This window comes from Orcinus orca, chromosome 5 (genome assembly GCF_937001465.1).
Source record: "Orcinus orca chromosome 5, mOrcOrc1.1, whole genome shotgun sequence".
NCBI lineage: Eukaryota > Metazoa > Chordata > Mammalia > Artiodactyla > Delphinidae > Orcinus > Orcinus orca.
In genome coordinates this window covers 93,829,369-93,849,652 of record NC_064563.1, presented here as the reverse complement: position 1 = coordinate 93,849,652, position 20,284 = coordinate 93,829,369, and the positions used below count along the sequence as shown (strand labels likewise).

Below are 20,284 nucleotides of genomic sequence, written 5' to 3'. Positions count from 1 at the left end.
GGCTGGGTAGCTCTGCTTTAGCTGTTTTGTGGGGTAGGGGAGATATCTTGAGCTCAATTTCAGTTATGACAAGGTGTCTACTAGACATCTGGGAGCTATTGATTGGGCTGTTGAATATATTATTTGTAGTTAAGGGAGAGGTCAAGGCCAGAGATAAAAATTTAAAGCCTGGAGACTAAATGATATAGGGTGAGTAGGATAGAAAAGACTGAACCCCAAAGTACTTAAGTATTTAGAGGTTGGAGAGATGTGAAGAACCAATAAAAAATACTGAGAAGTAGTTGCCGGAGGACAGGCGACCTATCTTGACCCCATGGTTGTCTATAGGGATCCATCTTAGCTGCAGTATCTGGGCTGCTTTGACTTCTAAAAAAAGACTCTAGGTCAACAAAGAAGGAAGTCTTAATCTACATACAGGTTCACTCTTCTGCCTTCAGAGGCCTTGAACTATGCAGAAGGATGGGTGGCTTCATTCTTTAAATTAATATTGCATGCTTAAAGTACGCCAGGTACTAGGCACTGGGGATGTAGCAAGGGATTTAGAAAAAGAAAAAAAATTTTCCTGACTTTGGGAATTCCATGCTAGTGAGGGCATGAGGCCAAATCTAAAACTAAGAGCTTATTCAATAGGCATAAACAGCAGAACGGAAATTCCATTGGCCCAGGTTCCAAAGATTCAAGGCAAAGAAATCAGTGATAGAAAATTGGCAGAGGTCTAGGCATGGGGTCATTTGGATACTGTGTCCCCACTATGGTTAAAACAATTCAAATATGTACTAATATTAAATTGATTTTACCCTTTATACAGAGCCAGGAAACAGTCTGCACAGTTAATGTCAACTCTGAATTTTTAGAAATGTTAACCTTCATCACAAAGCCAGAAAACCTAAATAAACCAAAATTATTCTCCCTTTGTAATTATTCTTCTTCCTGTTTTCTCTCCCAACTATCAAGTATTATGATTAAGCTAATTTGCCAAACCATGAAATTAACTTTCTTACTTTTCAGACAGTTCATGATTTTTTAATGTACATTTCACAGACTTCAACTCTGGATTAAGAATACAAGGTTTGGATAATTTGGGTAAATGTTTTATCCCGCATTTTCACATCTAATTTCATAGCCCCAAATCAGAAGTTTTCCTTTTAAAAAAAAAAGGTACTATCCATTGTTTCTGAATCTAATTTTACAGATAAGTAAAGATGAAAATGACATACTTTTGTTTTAAGTTAAGGTATGGTAATCATTTTTAATTATAACTAGTATTTGTTGAAAGCCTCCTTTGTGCAGAGCAGGGCCCTTTGCATATCTCATTTAAAAATTTCTAGTCTTTTAGGAAATAGATATTATCAAGTTCATGAAATGGGTATATATCTGTTTCCTGAATTAAAATGTGAAGTCATTTTCTGACACAGGGCTGTCCAAAGTAGAATATGCACACCTGAGATATGTGAAACTGACTGTTAGGGTGTGGGAACAAATATTAGAACTTTACTTTTTGCTTTTTTTTTTTTTTTTTTTTTTGCGGTACACTGGCCCCTCACTGCTGTGGCCTCTCCCGTTGTGGAGCATAGGCTCCGGACTTGCAGGCTCAGCGGCCATGGTTCACGGGCCCAGCCGCTCCGCGGCATGTGGGATCTTCCCGGACCCGGGCACGAATGCGTGTCCCCTACATCGGCAGGTGGACTCTAAACCACTGTGCCACCAGGGAAGCCCCTTTTTGCTTATTTTAATCTCATTTTTTAAATTTTATATTATAGTAGTACCTACAATAGCATGAATAGCATAAATGAATTGCTAGTCATATATTTTCAGTGTATTCATATATCTTCAGAATTTACTGCTTTAGAAGTATGTGATCAAAAAAATTGGGGACTTCTCCAAAATCTTTAACCTTGACAGAGAATCAAGTTGGATTTGGGTAGGGTCGTTGGTGGTGGGAGAGTCAAGTACATATTGTATTCTCCATTCCATTCTTGATTATCATCTCCACGTGTCATGTCTTTACATTCTGTCTTGTTTCCTTTCTTTCCCATTATTGTCTAACAACTGTTATGACAACATAATATTTTTAAATTGCTGAAAATATTCCACTTTTGGAGAATTTGCTTAGGGGTAACATACGGTCCTTCTAACAGTCCAAGCTACATTTTTGAACAGCATGGTTTTGGCAGTGCTATCTGTAAATAACCTGAAACTGATGGGTAGTTTAATATTTGGAATTTTTTTTCAGGTAAATTCTAACCTGTGCATATTTTTGTAGGTACAGTACATTCCATATATTTTTAACAAATTAATGTATATATTCTGTAGGTTTGCTTGTGTAAGTCCAGGAATAGTGACTGAATAGATCTGAAGAGAATCAAATACCTGCTTCAGACAAGATGCTAATTTTGGCAAGGATGTTCCCTATATTGGCAGATTTATAAATATGGGGCATTGGGTATGCATTGCAAGTTTCTTGCTTCCTTGTATAAACTGCCAGATAATGCTAACAATGATCTTTGCTAAATGGCAAGAGCTGAGATGGACAGTGAGTACCCTGATATTTTGGGGCAGAAAATATGTTTGGTTTCTGATAACTTTTGCAAAGATTTTCCAACCATTGTCTCTCAGTCCTGGAGTTTGCTTAAGCAAACTATGTATTTTTTCCTTGTGGGAAAATAGTGTTTTGGCCTCCCTTGCCTAGGTATGTTCATTTTGAGGCCTTGCCAAGAACCTAAACAAATACAAAATGGAAGAAATTAATGGAAAATTAGAAAATGAAATAATCAGTATATTTCGCCTATTCTTCACACAGCTGATAAACTAATGGTACAACCTCAACCTGTTATTCTTTGAGTTTAACCTGATGGCCCTAGCCCTTCTTGTTTACCTGCATCTATCTAACGTGTAAGAAATAGACTTTGAGAGTGCTAGAGCCATAGAACACCTGCTTTACTCCTTTCAAAGCCACCGAGAATGGCTGTTGCTGCTTGGCTAGCAGATATAGTCAGATCAGTAATGGTTAAAAGTTTGGTTTTAAGGAACTCCCATCAAAATGTCTTGAGTTATTCCTAGAAAATGTCCTCTTCATATTTTTTTCAGCCTTGAACTGGTTACTGTACTTCTTATATGTAGCTAAAACATCTCACATCTCAACTTTAAGGAGTGTTTTGGAATTCTTTTGGTAAAATCTAGCAGAAGCGATAACTAGCATTATCAGGGTTTTCTTTATTAACAGACCCATGAACTTCTGGAGTACATTTAATTCAGTGCTGAAATAGTAAATTCAGCTTTTAAAATAGATTTTAAAATTTTACCAAGTTGCATGTTCAAGATTGTTTATTGCAACTTTGTTTATCATAGCAAAAAAAAAAAGCAAACCCACAAACACACACAAACTGGATACAATGTATTTATCAATAGTGGTCTGGTAAAATGATAAATTTTTAACAACGGCATGTTATGCAGTTTAAAGAATGTGGCAGATGAATATGTGCTGATGTGAAAAATGCAAAGTGCTGAACATATGCAAACTAAGCTGCCATTTGTACCATATGGGATATATTTGAAAAAATTTTTTGTCCCAATTCTTAAAGTCTCATTATTACCATTCCTTTTCATACAATAGCTTTTCTCTAAGGTAGAGAATTGTAAGAAAAGTGAACTAATTTCGCCACAAATTTAAACAAAATTAAATCAAGATGATGATAGGAACACTTACATAGTCCTTACTATGTGCCAGGTACTGTTCAATTACATGTTTTAAACATTTACTCTTCACAACAACCCTGTGAAGCATGGATAATCTTTATCCACATTTTTCAGATGAGGAAACTGAGATGTTAATTCCACACAAGGTTGCATGGCAAGTATGTGTCGAAGCTGAATTACATACCCTTGCAGACTGGCTCCAATGTCTCTGTGCTCTTAACTACCAATTCTATATGCATCCTCTCAACTTACTTTTGACATTGATGGAAACTAAATGAGATACTTTGTCATTTTTCTTTCTTGTAGACAAATGATTTGTTGTGTTTATATAATACATGATACCTAATAACAGGATGGTCCTATTTTTATTGCTGAAAACAATCTATGTCCTTTTTTTTTTTTATGTTCTTTTAATTAACCTTTCATTTTAACTCATTCATTTAGGTAGGTAGTTCTCAACTGTGGAGAGTTTTGTGCCCTAGAGGACATTTGGCAGCGTGTGGAGACATTTTTGCTTGTCACAGTGGGGCTGAGAGATGGGAGATAGTTGCTACTGTCATCTACTGGATAGCTAGGGATGTTGCTAAACATCCTAAAAATGCATAGGATAACTTTGCGTAACCAAGATTTATCCAGCCCAAATGTCAATAGTGCCAAGAAACCCTGATTTAGTTGGCATAAGGAAAGTTCTCTATAATTGGACTCCTGTCCTGAAAAATACCAAGTATATTATTTTGTTTTCAAGCTAGTAGCACTGAGAAAAGCAAACTTTATTTTTACTGTTTTTTACACTGATACTTTTCACTTTTCCCACCTGGCATTGTGTGATATGTAAGTGCCAGAGCTGACAAGGGTAGCAAATTCATGGGACCATGGAACATCACCCACACATTGAAATGTAACCTTGTTGGCCAATTAGAGCCTCTAACTTGGTCAGGTGACTTAAGATGATCATTTGAGTGGATTTAAAGGCAATGTACTTATATAATATACAGTTTAGGGAGGTGACAGGAGTGCTACAAGGTAAATGTTTAAATGAATGATTGAAAAATTATAAACAAGAGCTGTGCCTACTTTGATGTGAATATGCACAGCTTTAAAAGTAGGGAAAGAAAAGCCTTTACAATTAAAAAAAAGCTTGTTATAATTTCATTAGGTAAGAGGAAAAGTGGTAACTGGAAGCTCAGAGGGAGCAGTAAGAAAGGTATTTTACTGTTTCAAGAAATGGATGGCAGTACCTTATTTTCCAACCAGTAAAACAGCCTGCAGATAAAATCATTTTGGTTGGTGGATAAAGGTGTGCTGTAAATTGACACTGAACTTTAACTTGCCCTGTGATCAACCAGCCAGAACCTGAATAGTTCCTGCGGAAGAGCTGTTTCTCAATTCCAGGAAGGCAGAGTAAATGTAAAGTTTCCTGCTGACAGGGAAAGTCTATTGAAACGAATACACCAGGGGAAACTGGATTCACCATTTCTCCCATGTTAACACTGATTTTAAAGGTTTCCTTCAGCCTCTTCTAGAATGGTAAGGGCTTCGGATTATTTCAGAAATACAGTGGTAACGTTTCAGGCTGGCTACTTCCTTCCTGTTGCTAGGCACTTACACCTTCATTCCCAGCAGAGGCTGTAAAGTGCTACTGCTGCCACTGTTGCCGGTAGGGCTTGCCACACATATCAGCTCAGCTTCTGGGAAATGATGGGATTGATGATCCTCCACTGGAAAACCTTTCATCACAGAGATTCACATCAGGTTGTATTTTAAAGCAGGCTGAAAAAGAAAGCCATTAGCCTTTCTTAACTCTTAATTCAGGATCCAAATAGCTTCTGATTTATTGATTAATTTTATATCTTTTTCTTTTTCAAGCTGAACACTGAATAGCTTAGCATAGGCCTTCCATCCTCTCTGCCTTGTTGCCAGAGGATTTTCCTCCTTTCTCTTCAGCCTCACTGTGATCTGTGCAAACAGCTACTAACTGAAGGAGAGCTTATTAGAAGGGGAATTATCCATGTCTGAGCTTTTAAATTCTGAAAATGAGAGGATTGTTTTGTCTGGAAAAGGCACACGTTTGTATGCTCTGGCTATGAAATAATGCCTGTTACTTTGTATTAAAATAACCAGGGAGGTTAAGGAAACCATAAAAGAAAAAGTTTGATCACAGTCCTACAGTTCTCAAAGCCATGCCCTTTTCTATACAGCTTTATTAAAGAAATGAAGCAGATCTGATTAGTGTGAAAGAATAACAAGGTTTGTCCAACCTCTCTCTGCTTCATTATGGGCTCTAGGTTGTATATTTCAACAGTATTTGAATAGAGAATGCAAATTTTAATAGGCATATGACTTTGTATACTGAGTTTTTAAAATAAGACTAAAAGTACAAAATAATGTACAGAACTAGATTCTGAATAGGTGAATTATATTCATACTGACAGCAAGAAGTGTTTTATTAGGGATGGGCAAGAAACTAAGAGGTGTTAGAAAGCTCCATTTTAAATGAGGGAATTTAGTGTGAGTCTGTGTGTGTGAATCTTTGCACTTGTGTTTTGATTAAGAAGTATCAGCTAACATTGAATTGTTGCAGAATTACCCTTGTTTCTCCAGCCTTTCTGTGTAACTGAGAGCTGATGTGAGTCAAATACAGAAAATAGCTAGTATCATGATTAGGAATACTTGTTTTTCAGATGATCCCCTCAGAACTTCTTTTAGCCCTTACACCAGGAACTGAGTTGTCCCCTCCCCATAAGTTTGTTAATGATAGGATACTCAACCCTAAAGGCTTAGGATGGTTCAGGTCCTACAGTTCTTTCTTCCCCTCTATGTGTTTTTGGCTTTTTCTGACTTTTTGGGAGACTCGGCCTCATTTAAAACAATGTTCCTTTGAGTAAATACAATCTGAATTCTTAACAGGTGACTTACAGATGATCTTGTGGAATATATTTTCTTGATTTAAGAATTACCTCTGCTGAATTGCCTTTTAGTAATGGGCCTCCAAAAGCTCTTATCAATCTAATTTATGGGTGTATATTAATATGCTGTTAGAGAAACTGGCTACCCAGTTACTGAAATAAATAAGCAGTCTAGAGGCAACAAATGAGAAACTTTATCCAGTCTTGTGCTTGGCAGCAAGGCACTCTAGGTCTGTTTTATTTATGCTGTTGCTGCCACTTTCTTTTCTTTTTTCTCATCATTTCTTTCTTTGCCCCAGAGCACCAAGCAATAGTTTTACCTACTTTCACTCTAACACTTCCTGGGCTTATGTACAGTGGGATCAGAAAGGGAAGTCAGTCTAACAGAGGGCAATGGCGTTTGGAGGCTTGAACTCTCAGCAAAAGAGATCAAATGGAACTAATTTTAGAAGAATTGGTCTTGGGGTAGTTAAATAGAGAGCAATATAAATAAATAGATATGCTAATAATACACTATTCCTCTTTGTTTTCATTTATTTTGCCTCAGTATTTTTTTTTTCCTTCAGGAAATATCCACAACATCCATTGATATCTGAACTAGAAAATATGCAAGAGTTCTTTACATCCCGGAAAAGTAGCTAAATGTTATTTTTAGACTAAAAGAAAGTAAAACAATGAGTGCTATCAAGATTGTGTTAAAGAGAAACTTCTTATACCTCTGGGAAATACATTATTACAAACCATTTGGGAAGCCATTTAGCAATATGCACCTAGAGGCCTAAAATATTTGTGTCTTTTGACCTAGGAATTCTATTTCTGATAATTTACTGTAAGGAATTAATCATAAATATAGAAAAGCCTTCATAGGCAGTGCAGTTTATCACAATACTAATTTATAATGAAAAAAATGTGAAACAATCTTAATGTCCAACTGTAAGGAAATGGGCAAGGAAACCCCAGTCAACCAGTTGTTATGTAGCCATTGAGAATGTTTACTAGGAGTATAAAATAACATGAAAGATGATTTTGATATAGTGTTCAGTGGTGAAAAATGTAATGCTGAGTATTCCCTATTCAATATGATTACAAATTGGTAAGATATATCTATGCTTGGAAAATATTAAGTATATTAAAATATAGGTAGTGATTTATGTTTAGATGATGAAACTGATTTTTGTTTTATAGCAGTTTCAAAATTTTCTTTAATGATTATGTACTATTTAGATAGTGGGAAGAAAGAATGAAATCCTTCTACCTTCCCACTAAAAGTATTACTTTCCTTACAGCTTTAAACAGCAGTCGTAAAAGTCAGTCTGCAAGCTTTGGAATAAAACTTGCAAGAGAATATTGTGCAGCATGGATTCTCTACCAGAAGAATTTTTTGTGAGGTAAGGGATGGGTTGACAAAAAACCAACTGCAGTTGTTGCATTTTGAAGACACGACATTGGTCTTTTTCACATAACTTTGGGAAGCTAGTGTGAATGAGATACCCTTATGTTTCAAGACAATTTAGCAATTTTGATTAGTGGGGGATGTAAACTGGGTAAAATCTAATTTTAGAAAATTTCTCTAAGGACCACACCCTGGTAAATAGCTAAGAATTGAAAGATGAACCATAGCTTGCCACACCTGGGCCATTCTCAACAAAGTAATGTTTTATTTATCATTTAACAAGCACTTACATAGACTTACCAACATTAACTTATATAAACTTCATAACAACTCAGTGAGGTGGATACTATTATTATTCCCATTTTATAGAAGGTAACCTAAGCGTAACATAGAAGACTACTGAGTGGTTCAACTGGGCGTAGGCTAAATGTCAATCTGTCCCCTCAAATTAGGGAAAGTTCAGCTTGCTTGTACCTCTCCCATATAATACTAAAGAGCAGGTTAGTATTGGAGATCTCCTTGCCACCTTTCACTGTCTCATATAATAAGCAATGTGTTGTTTTACAAGTATTTACTTACCTCCATTGTACTTAGGGAATAAAGACTAAGACAAAATGTATGTACTGAGAGAGAATTATAACATAGTAGGAAGATATATAAAAAGTTATTTTATCTTTAGGCAAAATGCATGCCTAAGTGTTATAGTAGAAATGCTGTGGCTATATATAGAAAGCAACAATAATTATTGAGTGGGGTTCAGTGGGTTTCCACAAGGTGACATTTGAACTGAACTTTAAAGGATAAAGGTGGCTTTTGATGGGTGTAGAAACAGAGCAGATGGGAGGTCATTTGGCTGAGGAAACAGCAAGAAAAAGTATTTAAATTCTTGGGGAGGATTTTGACTCCTGGTAAGGAGTTTAGCTTTATTTTGTACAGAGCCATTGACATTTGAAGAAGAGAAATGAAATTTTACACTGTATTTTGGGAAGACTACCTCTGTTGATAGTGGGAAGGATGACAAGATATGACAATTGTAATAGCTCAGGAAGTAGTTAATGAAGGCTTGTATGATAGGAATAGTAAATAGTAAGAGAGGAAGGATTTACAGAACTAGAATCAACAGAATTCTTTGACTACTTAAATGTGAGAAAAGGGGCAAAAGAGTAGTAGAGTTGGTTTGAAAGTTTCTAATGACCAGAAGGAAATATGTAACATTAGCTAATATGAGGATCACAAAAGGAGACAGGTTTAATGTGTGTTGAGAAAGTAAGAGAGGACAGATAATGAGTTCAGCTTTGGACATAAGCCAGACTGAGGTGTCGCTAATTTATTCTTATGGAGATTGTCGAGTAGGTGGAAGGAAATGTGTAGCTGTAGCATCAAAGAATGATTAAGTCTGCAGAAATAGATTTGTGAATCATTAGAATGGGGTGCTATTTGAGTTCATGGAAGTTTGCTCATTTATTTGTTTTTATATTTATTCATTCAATAACTATTTGAGTGCCTACTTTATGTCAAATATTGGGCTAGAGACTTGAAGGTAAGGTAGTTCAATAAGAAGGACCTGAATCCTATCTAGGAGTGTTTACTCATGGGCATAAATGAGATTAATTTAAGTAGAAAATGTACTAAGAAAAAAGAGGGCTAAAAATGGAACATTACTGTATACTATATATATTCAATATTTCAGGTATATTGTTATACCAAAATTTCAGCTTCTCCCAGCAGCAGAATAAAGTACACAGGTGGTAAAAGTAGCAGAATAGCAAAAGAAAAATACTAGTCTTGCACTTAGTTTTAGCTTTGCTGCTTTCTAGTGTATGACCTCTCTGGGCATTAATTTACCCATCTACAAAATAAAGTAGCCTGCCATATATGACCACTGATGTACCTTCCTGTTCTAATACATGGGGAGCATGGTTTGATAGTGTTAATGTAAGCAGTTCTATATTAAATATTATTAAAATAATAGATGAATAAGGTAAATGAAAGGAAGAGAGATAGCCAGTGGTACAAACTGAGAAGTGGACAGCTGGAGGGGCTAGGAGAAGAACCAATAGCAGCGAAGGATGTGGAGGTTTTCAAGGAGGGGTGGAGTATATGATGGATAATGTTAAGTAATGCAGAAAAGCTAGGTAGATTGAAGAGCTAAGACAAAGCTATTGTAGTAGCAGATACGATTTCATTAGCAACTTTTACTAGAGCAATTTCAGTGTTGGGGAGGCAGTACAGATGAATTAAGTTTTTATATCAAAATTTGTTATGGAACCTATGGAAAATATAGAAGCTCATGTTCCACACGTTTGATTAAGAAGCTCTGAAGTAGAGTTTGGACATCTGGATATTTCCAAAGCTTCACAGGTGATTTTAATATGCATCTGGGACTGAGAACTACTGGGTTAAGGAGTGAATTATCATGAAATGGAGTTAGCAAGTAGAGTATCCATTTTGAGTACCTTTTGTACTCTTAAACATGGAGAGGCTTCAGAATACTGCTGCAGTATTTTTCATTCCTTGATAACACAGTTCCTTGTGTTCCTTTTTGTAGTGGGGCTTAGAAGTGTAGGAAAAAACAGTTAACAGGTTTCTTTTTACCATGATATTTTAAAGAGCACTGAGACTCATACTGTGAAATATTGTTTGTTTGAAACTTTCACTGTGTGGACAATACTGCATTGTTTATGTCTCAGTTTCCCCTGACAAAATCAGCACATAGTAAATGATAAATGATTGTCTGTCAAATGAGTACATAAATATGAAGTAAAATAGGATAATATTTACAAAGTACAATTCTGAATAAGTCAATCAATTGACATAAGTTTCTCACATCAGTTTTATCTCTGCTAGTGTATAAGATTAAGAAAATTATATAAATCATATATGACCCTATGTTATGGTTCTTCTATTATGAATCCTGTGTCATGGTGCTGTATATAGGCAAAAGCAATTTTATAAATGAATTTTTCCATATAGTAAATAATACTGCATATGTTCACATTTCAAGCCCATTTCAAAAGCAAAACTTGTTATTCCTTTTTATAAAAATAGTTAATAATTTCTAAATATGATATTCTGCCTCAATTTAAAAAGCCATTTTGAAAAACTGGACAATTGCAATGCCAGGAAACTGAAAAAAAAAAAAAGATGTCTGTAAGATAGATCCTTTCCAGACCTCAATTATTTTCATAAACACACACACACACACACACACACACACACACACACACACGTACACACACAAATCAAAAATCAACCTTTGCAACCTTTTTTTTCTTTACATTGAGAAACAGTGCTATAAAGTTATTTTTTCCCATTATTTTGGTCTATTGTGTGTTTGTTAAAGATGAAAAATTTTTTACATCAGCTTTGTATTCTCTCTGCCACTATCCAGTAAGGACATGGCATAATTTCTTTTCTTTAACTTGAGTTCCTAAAGAGATATGGCTTCTACCACTATTACCAGTCTTTGGTACATATTGTTTACACTTCTGAAACTTTCGGGCAAAAATTCTCATGTCAGATTCTTTACTATTACAGTTTAATTGTGTTCTTTGTAAGGAGATGCTCTGAATATAATGCTTTTTCATTTAAAATAGGGATCTTCCTGTGGAGGAGCAGGCTAAGGAGGAAACCAAGAATAAGGTAGAAAAATCAACGGATCAACTGGTAAGAGACAATGTAGTCAGTTAACTAATGCTTTATGAGAATAGAACGCTAAATCTAATCAATTTAATTATCTGCTAAAAATTTTCCTACCTTAGTGGTCATCACTAAATCTTTCTTTGATAATTGATATTTGTGTCTCAAAGTTATCATTCTAAACACCAATCCTACCTGTCGGTTAAAATTAGTAGATAATTGAATTGACTTGCCCAGAAACATCCCACAATCAATTGTAAGAAATCTCTTATTTGTCTTTTGAAAGCAAAATTCAAACAAAGTGAACACTATACACATAGAAATAAAACATACACAGAGAATTTTATTTAGTAAGACATTTCATTGAGTTCTTTCTGAAGTTAATTCTCGTCTTGTTTTTATCATCTTTACTGTCAGAACCTCCAGTTCTAAATGAATAACTGAATTATACACTAATATAAAGCTTTTATTGCCAGTGACAATATACTTTATGGTAGATTAAAAAATACAGAGGGCTTCCCTGGTGGCGCAGTGGTTGAGAGTCCACCTGCCGTTGCAGGGGACACGGGTTCGTGCCCTGGTCTGGGAGGATCCCACATGCTGTAGAGCGGCTGGGCCCATGAGCCATGGCCGCTGAGCCTGCGCGTCCGGACGGGAGAGGCCGCAGCAGTGAGAGGCCCGCGTACCGAAAAAAATACAGACACATGTTTGTGAATACCACATGTATTTATGTTTAGTGAAGGATGGATGAGAGGTATTTGTTAGGTTCTTGTTAGTGTAATTTTTACTTTCCACATAGTTTTATATAATGATTGATGTCCATTTGTTAATAAAGGTTATCCAGTAACTTAGGAGGAGAAAAAATATATAAACGTAAAATAACCATAGTATTCGCCTGCATGAGGTTATCACTGTAAAAAATTTTGCAGATGAAATACAATATGTTCAATATGTATACTTGGACCGGGGGATTGGATCCAGAAAAGCCATTTCTAGATACAGATTTCGGAATACAGAGGGAAAGGGGGTGGAAACTTTAACGTTAATTTGGCTTAGATGCTAAATCTATTTTGCAAAAATGGATTGAGCATCAAATATTTTGACAACTAACTTAAAAATTAAAATTGTATTTATAATAAGATTATTTAACAAACAGGAAGCTTATAGTAGTTCCTGTTGAAAAAATTTTATTCATGCCATAATCTTACTTGTGTATCAATTTGGTAATTAGTGTTAGATGATTCTGCAATGACTTTTGATTACAGAATCGACCTTAGTTTGAAATATATGCACTATTGACAATGGTCATTCTTTTTTTTTTTTAAACATCTTTATTGGAGTATAATTACTTTACTATGGTGTGTTAGTTTCTGCTTTATAACAAAGTGAATTAGCTATACATATATCCCCATATCTCTTCCCTCTTGTGTCTCCCTCCCATCCTCCCTATCCCACCCCTCTAGGTGGTCAGAAAGCACCAAGCTGATCTCCCTGTGCTATGCAGCTGCTTCCCACTAGCTATCTATTTTACATTTGGTAGTGTATATGTGTCCATGTCACTCTCTCACTTTGTCACAGCTTACCCTTCCCCCTCCCTGTGTCCTCAAGTCCATTCTCTACGTCTGCATCTTTATACCTGTCCTGCTCTTAAGGCCTTCAGAACCTTTTTTTTTTTTCTTTTAGATTCCATGTATATGTGTTAGCATATGGTATTTGTTTTTTTCTTTCTGACTTACTTCACTCTGTATGACAGTCTCTAGGTCCATCCACCTCACTACAAATAACTCAGTTTCATTTATTTTTATGGCTGAGTAATATTCCATTGTGTGTATGTGCCACATCTTCTTTATCCATTCATCTGTTGATGGACACTTAGGTGGTTTCCATGTCCTGGCTATTGTAAGTAGAGCTACAATGAACATTTTGGTACATGACTCTTTTTGTATTATGGTTTTCTCAGGGTATATACCCAGTAGTGGGATTGCTGGGTTGTATGGTAGTTCTATTTTTAGTTTTCTAAGGAAACTCCATACTGTTCTCCATAGTGGCTGTATCAATTTACATTCCCACCAACAGTGCGACAATGGTCATTCTTTATAAAGGTTTGTTTGGTTATTTTTTAGAAGCTTTTTTTTTTTAACTTTTTGAAAAATTTCAAACCTACAGAAAAGTTGCAAAACTACTACAATGAACACTTATATACTCTTTACTGAGATTTAGCAAACTGTTAACATTTCCTACATTTTTGGGTGTAAATATAATGAAGTACCGTAAAATGTAAGATGTGTTTGTTGGGTGTTGTTGGGAATGAAGGAATCTCAATTTAAGACTCAAAACCAGAAGTGGAGAGGAGGAGGAAGAGGAAGAGTAGTACTCCTGCTGTGGACATTATTGGTTCCTAGTTACTTTCCTGGGTAGTTCCAGGTCTGTTAGAAATCAGGCAGTCACAGTTACCACACAACAGTGACTATTTTGCGTTTTCAGTGACTCTACATGGCCTCTGCAGTAATAACCTGTCTGTTCTCAAATACAGAGGTCAGTGGCTACATATTCATATTCCCAAAGTTTCAGCAGGGTGTAAGGACTGTGGTATCTTGTTAAGGTTTGAAGGAAGGCCATCATCCATCTGTTCCAGGATCTTTATTCATTTCTATTGCCCATTCGTTCCTCACAATTAATGTTAATAGAAAATCCAGCAAGACTTGACTATATAGCTATCAGTTAACCATTAACTACAGCTTTATTAAGTCTGTAGGATCAGTTCCTGAAGTCCCAAGATTATTACTATTTATTCGGCTCTGATTGAATTGAGATTATATGTAGAATCATTATATTATACTAATTTATTTATAATTTAAAGTATTATAACTATTCATTTTCAAATTGCTGTGTTTAGTAGCTGAAACATTAGTCACATAACGTAAAAAGCACTGTTGGATGTAGTTTTCATATTATTTTGTAGAATAATCTATTTAATATTTTAAACTTAGCATTTTTTATGCCTTAAATGGACCAGTTCAGTACATGTTGTGTTTTTCTCAAGGGCAACCATTTTTTAAGGCTTCACTCACATTTAAGCCTAAAATCATTCATGTTTCCCATACCACCACCATCAAAAAAAGACATAATTATTCCCATCTTAGAATCTATGCTTTGTTTATAACTTTTAAATTCATGTATGATGGCCTTCCTTAGATTAAAGCTTCTTGAGTTTTAGTCTTAAACTTTCAGCTATGTTGTAAGTTCCTTGAGAGCAGAGAGAATGTCTTATTCTTATTGTAGTCTGTCAGAGTGATCTACATATAGCATGTAAAGGAACTTTTAAAAAAAAAATACTTTAGCTGGTTTTAATATTAGAGTAAATTAGAACATGTATAATTGTGTAAATTTTTAATAATATCTTCTAGGACAAACAGGAAAAGAACATACCTACTGATCTTGTCCCTGTTAACCTGCTATTAGAAGTGAAGAAGTTATTGAATGCAATTAATACTCTACCAAAAGGTGTGGTTCCTCACATCAAGAAGTTCTTACAAGAAGATTTTTCCTTCCAAACTATGCAGGTAAGATCATAATTTGATATTTGGAGCAGAAGTGTAGGTCTGTGTATATGATACACTGTGTTCTTTTACTCTCACACTACTGCCATACTCACAGCACTTCTGACACTAGATGTGTGGGTTTAGTCCACAACAGTCAATTCTCCAACGTTACCTGGGTGTCCTATAAATCAATTCAATTCTGACACTGTCTACCTGGAGTTAGCAACTGATTGCACAAGTTAAGGGCCCAATCCAAGACTGCTCCCACTTCAGATGCCAGTCACCAGTACTAGGTTGCCCCAGTACTTCTGACTGACTGGCCATACATTGGGGTTCCCATGACCCCTCATGAGTGCAGTAATTTGCCAGAACAGCTTACGGAACTCAGGGAGACACGTTGACCAGTTTATTACATGATAAATGATATGATTGATAAAGGATACAGCTGAACAATCACAGGAAGATATACATAGGGCAAGGAAGGGTCTTAAGTGCAGGAGCTTCTCTTCTTTTGGAGTTGGGGTACACCACTCTCCTGGCATGTGCATATGCAAACTGGAAGTTTTCCAAAGCCCATACTTTTAGAATTTTTGTGGAGATTTCATCATGTAGGCATGATTAATTATTAATTCAGTTTCCAGCCTCTCTTCCCTCTTTGGGGTATGGTGCTGAAGTTTCCAAGCTTCTAATCATGGCTTGGTCTTTCTGGTGACCAAGCCTCCATCCAGAAGCCCACTGAGAGTCACCTCATTAGAACAAAAGACACTCCTATCATCCAGGAAATTCCAAGGGTTTTAGGAGCTCTGTGTCTGGAACCAGAGGCAAAGACCAAATATTGGCAGGAACTGGGGAGAGATCAATATATGTATTTCTTATTATATATGCATTTCCTATTATTTTACAATGACTCTTTTCTTTTCTTTCTTTCATTCATTCTTTCTTTTTTCCCTCCCTCCCTCCTTTCCTTCCTTCTTTTTCCTTCCTTTTCCTTCCTTCCTTCCTTTTTTCCTTTCTTTCCTTTCTTTCTTTACCATAACAGTGCCACTAAGGTCTTGACATCTCCATCTTATATCTTGTGAAGGGCTTTGGTTTCAGCTTTGACTCTACACTTTTATTAATTAAATAAAGCTGATGCTAGCCTTTCAAGGATAATGATAGGAATGTGGGTTAGTAGCTTATAAGCTGTTGACTATAAGGTCTAGTGTTTATTCTAATAACTCACAACATGCCACTCTGGGAGAGGAAACTGCTTTCAGTTTTCCTAATTTGTAAAATACTGACAGATTTTTCAAAAATGTAAAATATAAAGAAAAATAATAAGACCTGGATTTTTTAATGAGATAAATATTTTAGAGAATATATTGTCAATTTGCATCTTAAAAATAGTTTTTCAAGATAATAAGTTGTGAAACTTCCAACACAAGATGGATATCAGTTTGTAAATTAATGGAATTTCCCGAAGTTAAAGAAAATGATCTTCTCTTCTTTGTGACAGTTAATTGGGGGGCAGAGACAGAACACCATAGGTGTCCTGAAAAGGCCACATTTACCTTTTCTGTGAAAGAATATATCATTAATTATTTCCATGAAACAAATTAATACTATTATGATTAAAAATATAAAAAACTCTAAAAATATCCAAAGACTTTATATACAGCTATAATCTTAAGTGAGGTAATTTACCACAAGTATGAATTCTGGTTTGAAATTGATGGAATAATGCCACTATTTCCCTCTTATCTTTTGGAAATCACCCAGAAACCACAATAAGAAATAGAAATCAGTAGGCTTTATATATATAAACAATACCAGTTAGAAGGTAAAAATGAAAGAAAAATATTTTTAATAGTAACAGAAAAGATAAAATACCCAGGAAAACACTTAAGAAATATACAAGATATAAACTAGTGTTTCTCACAGTTTTTCCTAAGCCACTTACGTGAGCCTATCTGACCCCCATACTAGTCCTAAAGAATCAAAATCTCTGGGGGGAGGTCTGGGAATGTGCATTTTAGTAAGTACCCCCACACACTGATTTTTTTACACTAAGTTTAGAAATCAATACTTTATATTAAAACAATAAATAAAAATTTCTAAAACTCTATTAAAGGTAAGATACGAAGACCAGAATGGGAAGCAATACATGTAGGAAGACACAATGTGATAGAGAAGTCAATTTTCCTGAAATTAAAATTTACAAATATCATATAATTCCAATAAAAATAACAAAAGGTTTTTTTTTGTTGTTTCTTTTTGTTTGTTTGTTTTTGTTTTTGTTACTAAAAGCTAGTTCTAAAGGGAAATTAAGGGAAGAATAGCCAGGAAAATCACGAAAGAGAAGTGTGGGAACGAAGGGCTGGGAATTTGCCCACTTTGATATTAAAACTTACTATGGGGACTTCCCTGGTGGAGCAGTGGTTAAGAATCCACCTGCCAATGCAGGGGACACAGGTTTGAGCCCTGGTCTGGGAAGATCCCACATGCTCTGGAACAACTAAGCCCGTGCACCACAACTACTGAGCCTGTGCTCTAGAGCCCATGAGCCATGACTACTGAGCCCGCGTGCTGCAACTACTGAAGCCTGCATGCCTAGAGCCCATGCTCCTCAACAAGAGAAGCCACCGCAATGAGAAGCCCATGAACCGCAATGAAGAGTAGCCCCCGCTCACCACAACTAGAGAAAGCCCTTGCGCAGCAACGAAGACCCAACGCAGCCAAAAATAAATAAATTAAATAAATAAATTAAAAAAAAAACTTACTATGACGCTCTAATAATTAAAAGATTGTGTAACTTGCTCTTGGCTTTACAGACAAGTGTAGAAAATACAAGAGAAATTCCAGTAGTAGACCCAAATACATTCAGAAATGTTATGTGTAATAACAAAAGTTGGTAATACTAAGGGGGAAGTGGACCAATCAGCAATCCCAGTGGAAGATTTTAACATAGCTCTCTTAATAAGTAATAGAACATGAACACAAAATTAGTAGAGCTGTAGCAAACTTGATGTAATTGACTTATATATGTGTAACAGTGACAAAATGTATATTCTTTTTAAATGCATATAACATTTACAAAAATTGACCGTATACTAGTTCACAAAGCAAATCTCATCAAATTTCAAAACATCAGAACATGCAGAGCATGTTCTCTAACAACTGTACAATTAATTTAGAAATTAGTTACAGATAGATAAACTAGAAAACCATTGTTCCTAAGTTAAGATATATACGTCTAATCTAGTTAAACCAGAGATCAAAGAAGAAAGCACACTGGACATTAGATAAATTTTGGAACTGAATGAAAAACATATATCAGAATTTGTGTTATTAGATAAAAGTTGTGTTGCAAGGATTATTTATAGCTTGAAATGCATATAATAGAAAAAGAAGCAAGGTTGAATATCAGTCATCTAAACATAAAATTCAAGAGGCTAAGGAAAGATCAGCAAATTAAAAAACAGGCGAAAAAAGAATAAAGATAGCTAAAACTAATGAAATAGAATAAAACAAACTAGAAAAGGTCAGTTAAACCAAAACTTGATTTTTTGAAAAGACCAATAAAATTGATAAATGCCTGGTAAGAATGTTCAAAAAAAAAGAAGGCAAAAAGAACCAAAATCATGAATGAACGTAAAAACATCAGTACAAATTCCATAGTTATCTATTTTGTCTGAGGGGATTAAGAGGTGCAGACCTACAGCTATAAGATAAATAAGTCAAGGGGATATAATATATACCTAGGGAACATAGTCAATAATATTATAAAAAGTTCATATAATGATGGATGTTAACTGGTCTTATTGCAACGATCATTTCATGATGATGTCATAAGAAAAATGTCAAATCACTATGTTGTACACCTTGAAATATGTTAATTATAACTCAATAAAATTATTTTTAAATTCCATAGTCATCTAAAGGATAATACAGAATTCTGCTACTTGCAGTGGCTGCCTGGGTTGGTTTAGAGCAACCTTCTTTTGAGAAGAACTAGGAAAACAGGACAGAATCTTGCTTATTTGTGCTTTTCTTGCAGATCACTTAATTCAACTAGGGACTGAGATGACTCCAAGCTTTACTTCTGTTCTGTGAAGAAGACTCTATTTGTGGTTTACCCTTTGTAGCAGATACTGTCAGTGCCCTGCCCATACCCCTTGGCCCCTTGAACTCTATCATTTCAGTATACTCTGGACAGTTTCCAGTTTTCATATCTACATCTCTATACTTCAGGCCTGCCTTTTTTTTTTTTTTCTGGAACTGCAGAAGGCTGTAATTCTCATGGCAGTTTAGAGATCCCAAGGAATTAATACTCCCCCCTTACCTCAGAAAGCACTCAGTCAATAAACCTTGGGAATTATTATATAAATATCCCAGTTCTCTCTCCCCTTAAGTTGGATAATACTGAGGCTTGAATTTTTCAATGTTTTTCTGTTGTATTAACCCTAGTCATCCACTGTGGGTAACTAGCTTAATAACACAACTGTTAATTTAAAGCTTGCTTTCTCTTCCCTGATGCCCTTCTCCACTCCACTACCATTGCTCTCTGCACCTCTCAAACTACTTGCATACAAATCCTTGTGTTAGGGTCTGCTTCCAACTGGAACCAAAACAGACACTTTGACTCTAAGGGTAAATTTCTTCAGGGTCCCAACCAAAAGAATAAGGTGTTTACCAGAGCCCCTCTTCCTTGATAGGTCATACACTCCAATTTTCCCTCTAGCTCTGCAGCTTTGTGGAAAGCTCTGTCTAGCATTTCAGCCTCTCAGCCATAACTGAATACAGCAATTGCCTTAAGGAGATAAGTGGCTCCAAAAGTCAGTCTGCTGTCTCTGGGCCTTCCTCCTCTATTGCATGTTGGCCCCAGAGATTTTCAGTGCCTTGGTAGCTTTCCAAACAAAAAATGTTTTTTTCTGTATTTTATCCAGCTTTTTTAGTTCTTGTTAAGAATATTGCTCTGAAACTACCTAAACTGTTTGGCAAAGGTGGAACTTCAGTGTTATGTTTTATATACCTATTCAAATTCAAGAGATATTGTTGAGTATATGGTTGGATACATGAGTCTGGAATTCAGGTGATAGTTCTGAGCTCTAAATATAAATTTGGAAAAC

The 20,284-nt window shown here is 35.6% G+C and overlaps 1 protein-coding gene across 5 annotated transcripts in view; it reads left to right on the top strand.

The window, feature by feature from the left end:
• Positions 1–20,284, top strand: part of DZIP3 (DAZ interacting zinc finger protein 3) — a 122,006-nt gene that overhangs the window by 5,087 nt on the left and 96,635 nt on the right. For 4 of the 5 annotated variants that reach the window (XR_004484476.2, XM_004272077.3, XM_033432201.2 and 1 more), the window contains exons 2-4: positions 7,889–7,990; positions 11,592–11,661; positions 15,042–15,197. Coding sequence is in view for 4 of the 5 variants with exons in the window: in XM_004272077.3 (XP_004272125.1) it covers positions 7,959–7,990; positions 11,592–11,661; positions 15,042–15,197 (258 nt within the window). In the remaining variant the exon portion in view is untranslated. Of the gene's footprint in view, positions 1–4,717; positions 5,224–7,888; positions 7,991–11,591; positions 11,662–15,041; positions 15,198–20,284 lie in introns of those variants that run through there. The other variant, XM_033432200.2, reaches the window with a different exon arrangement.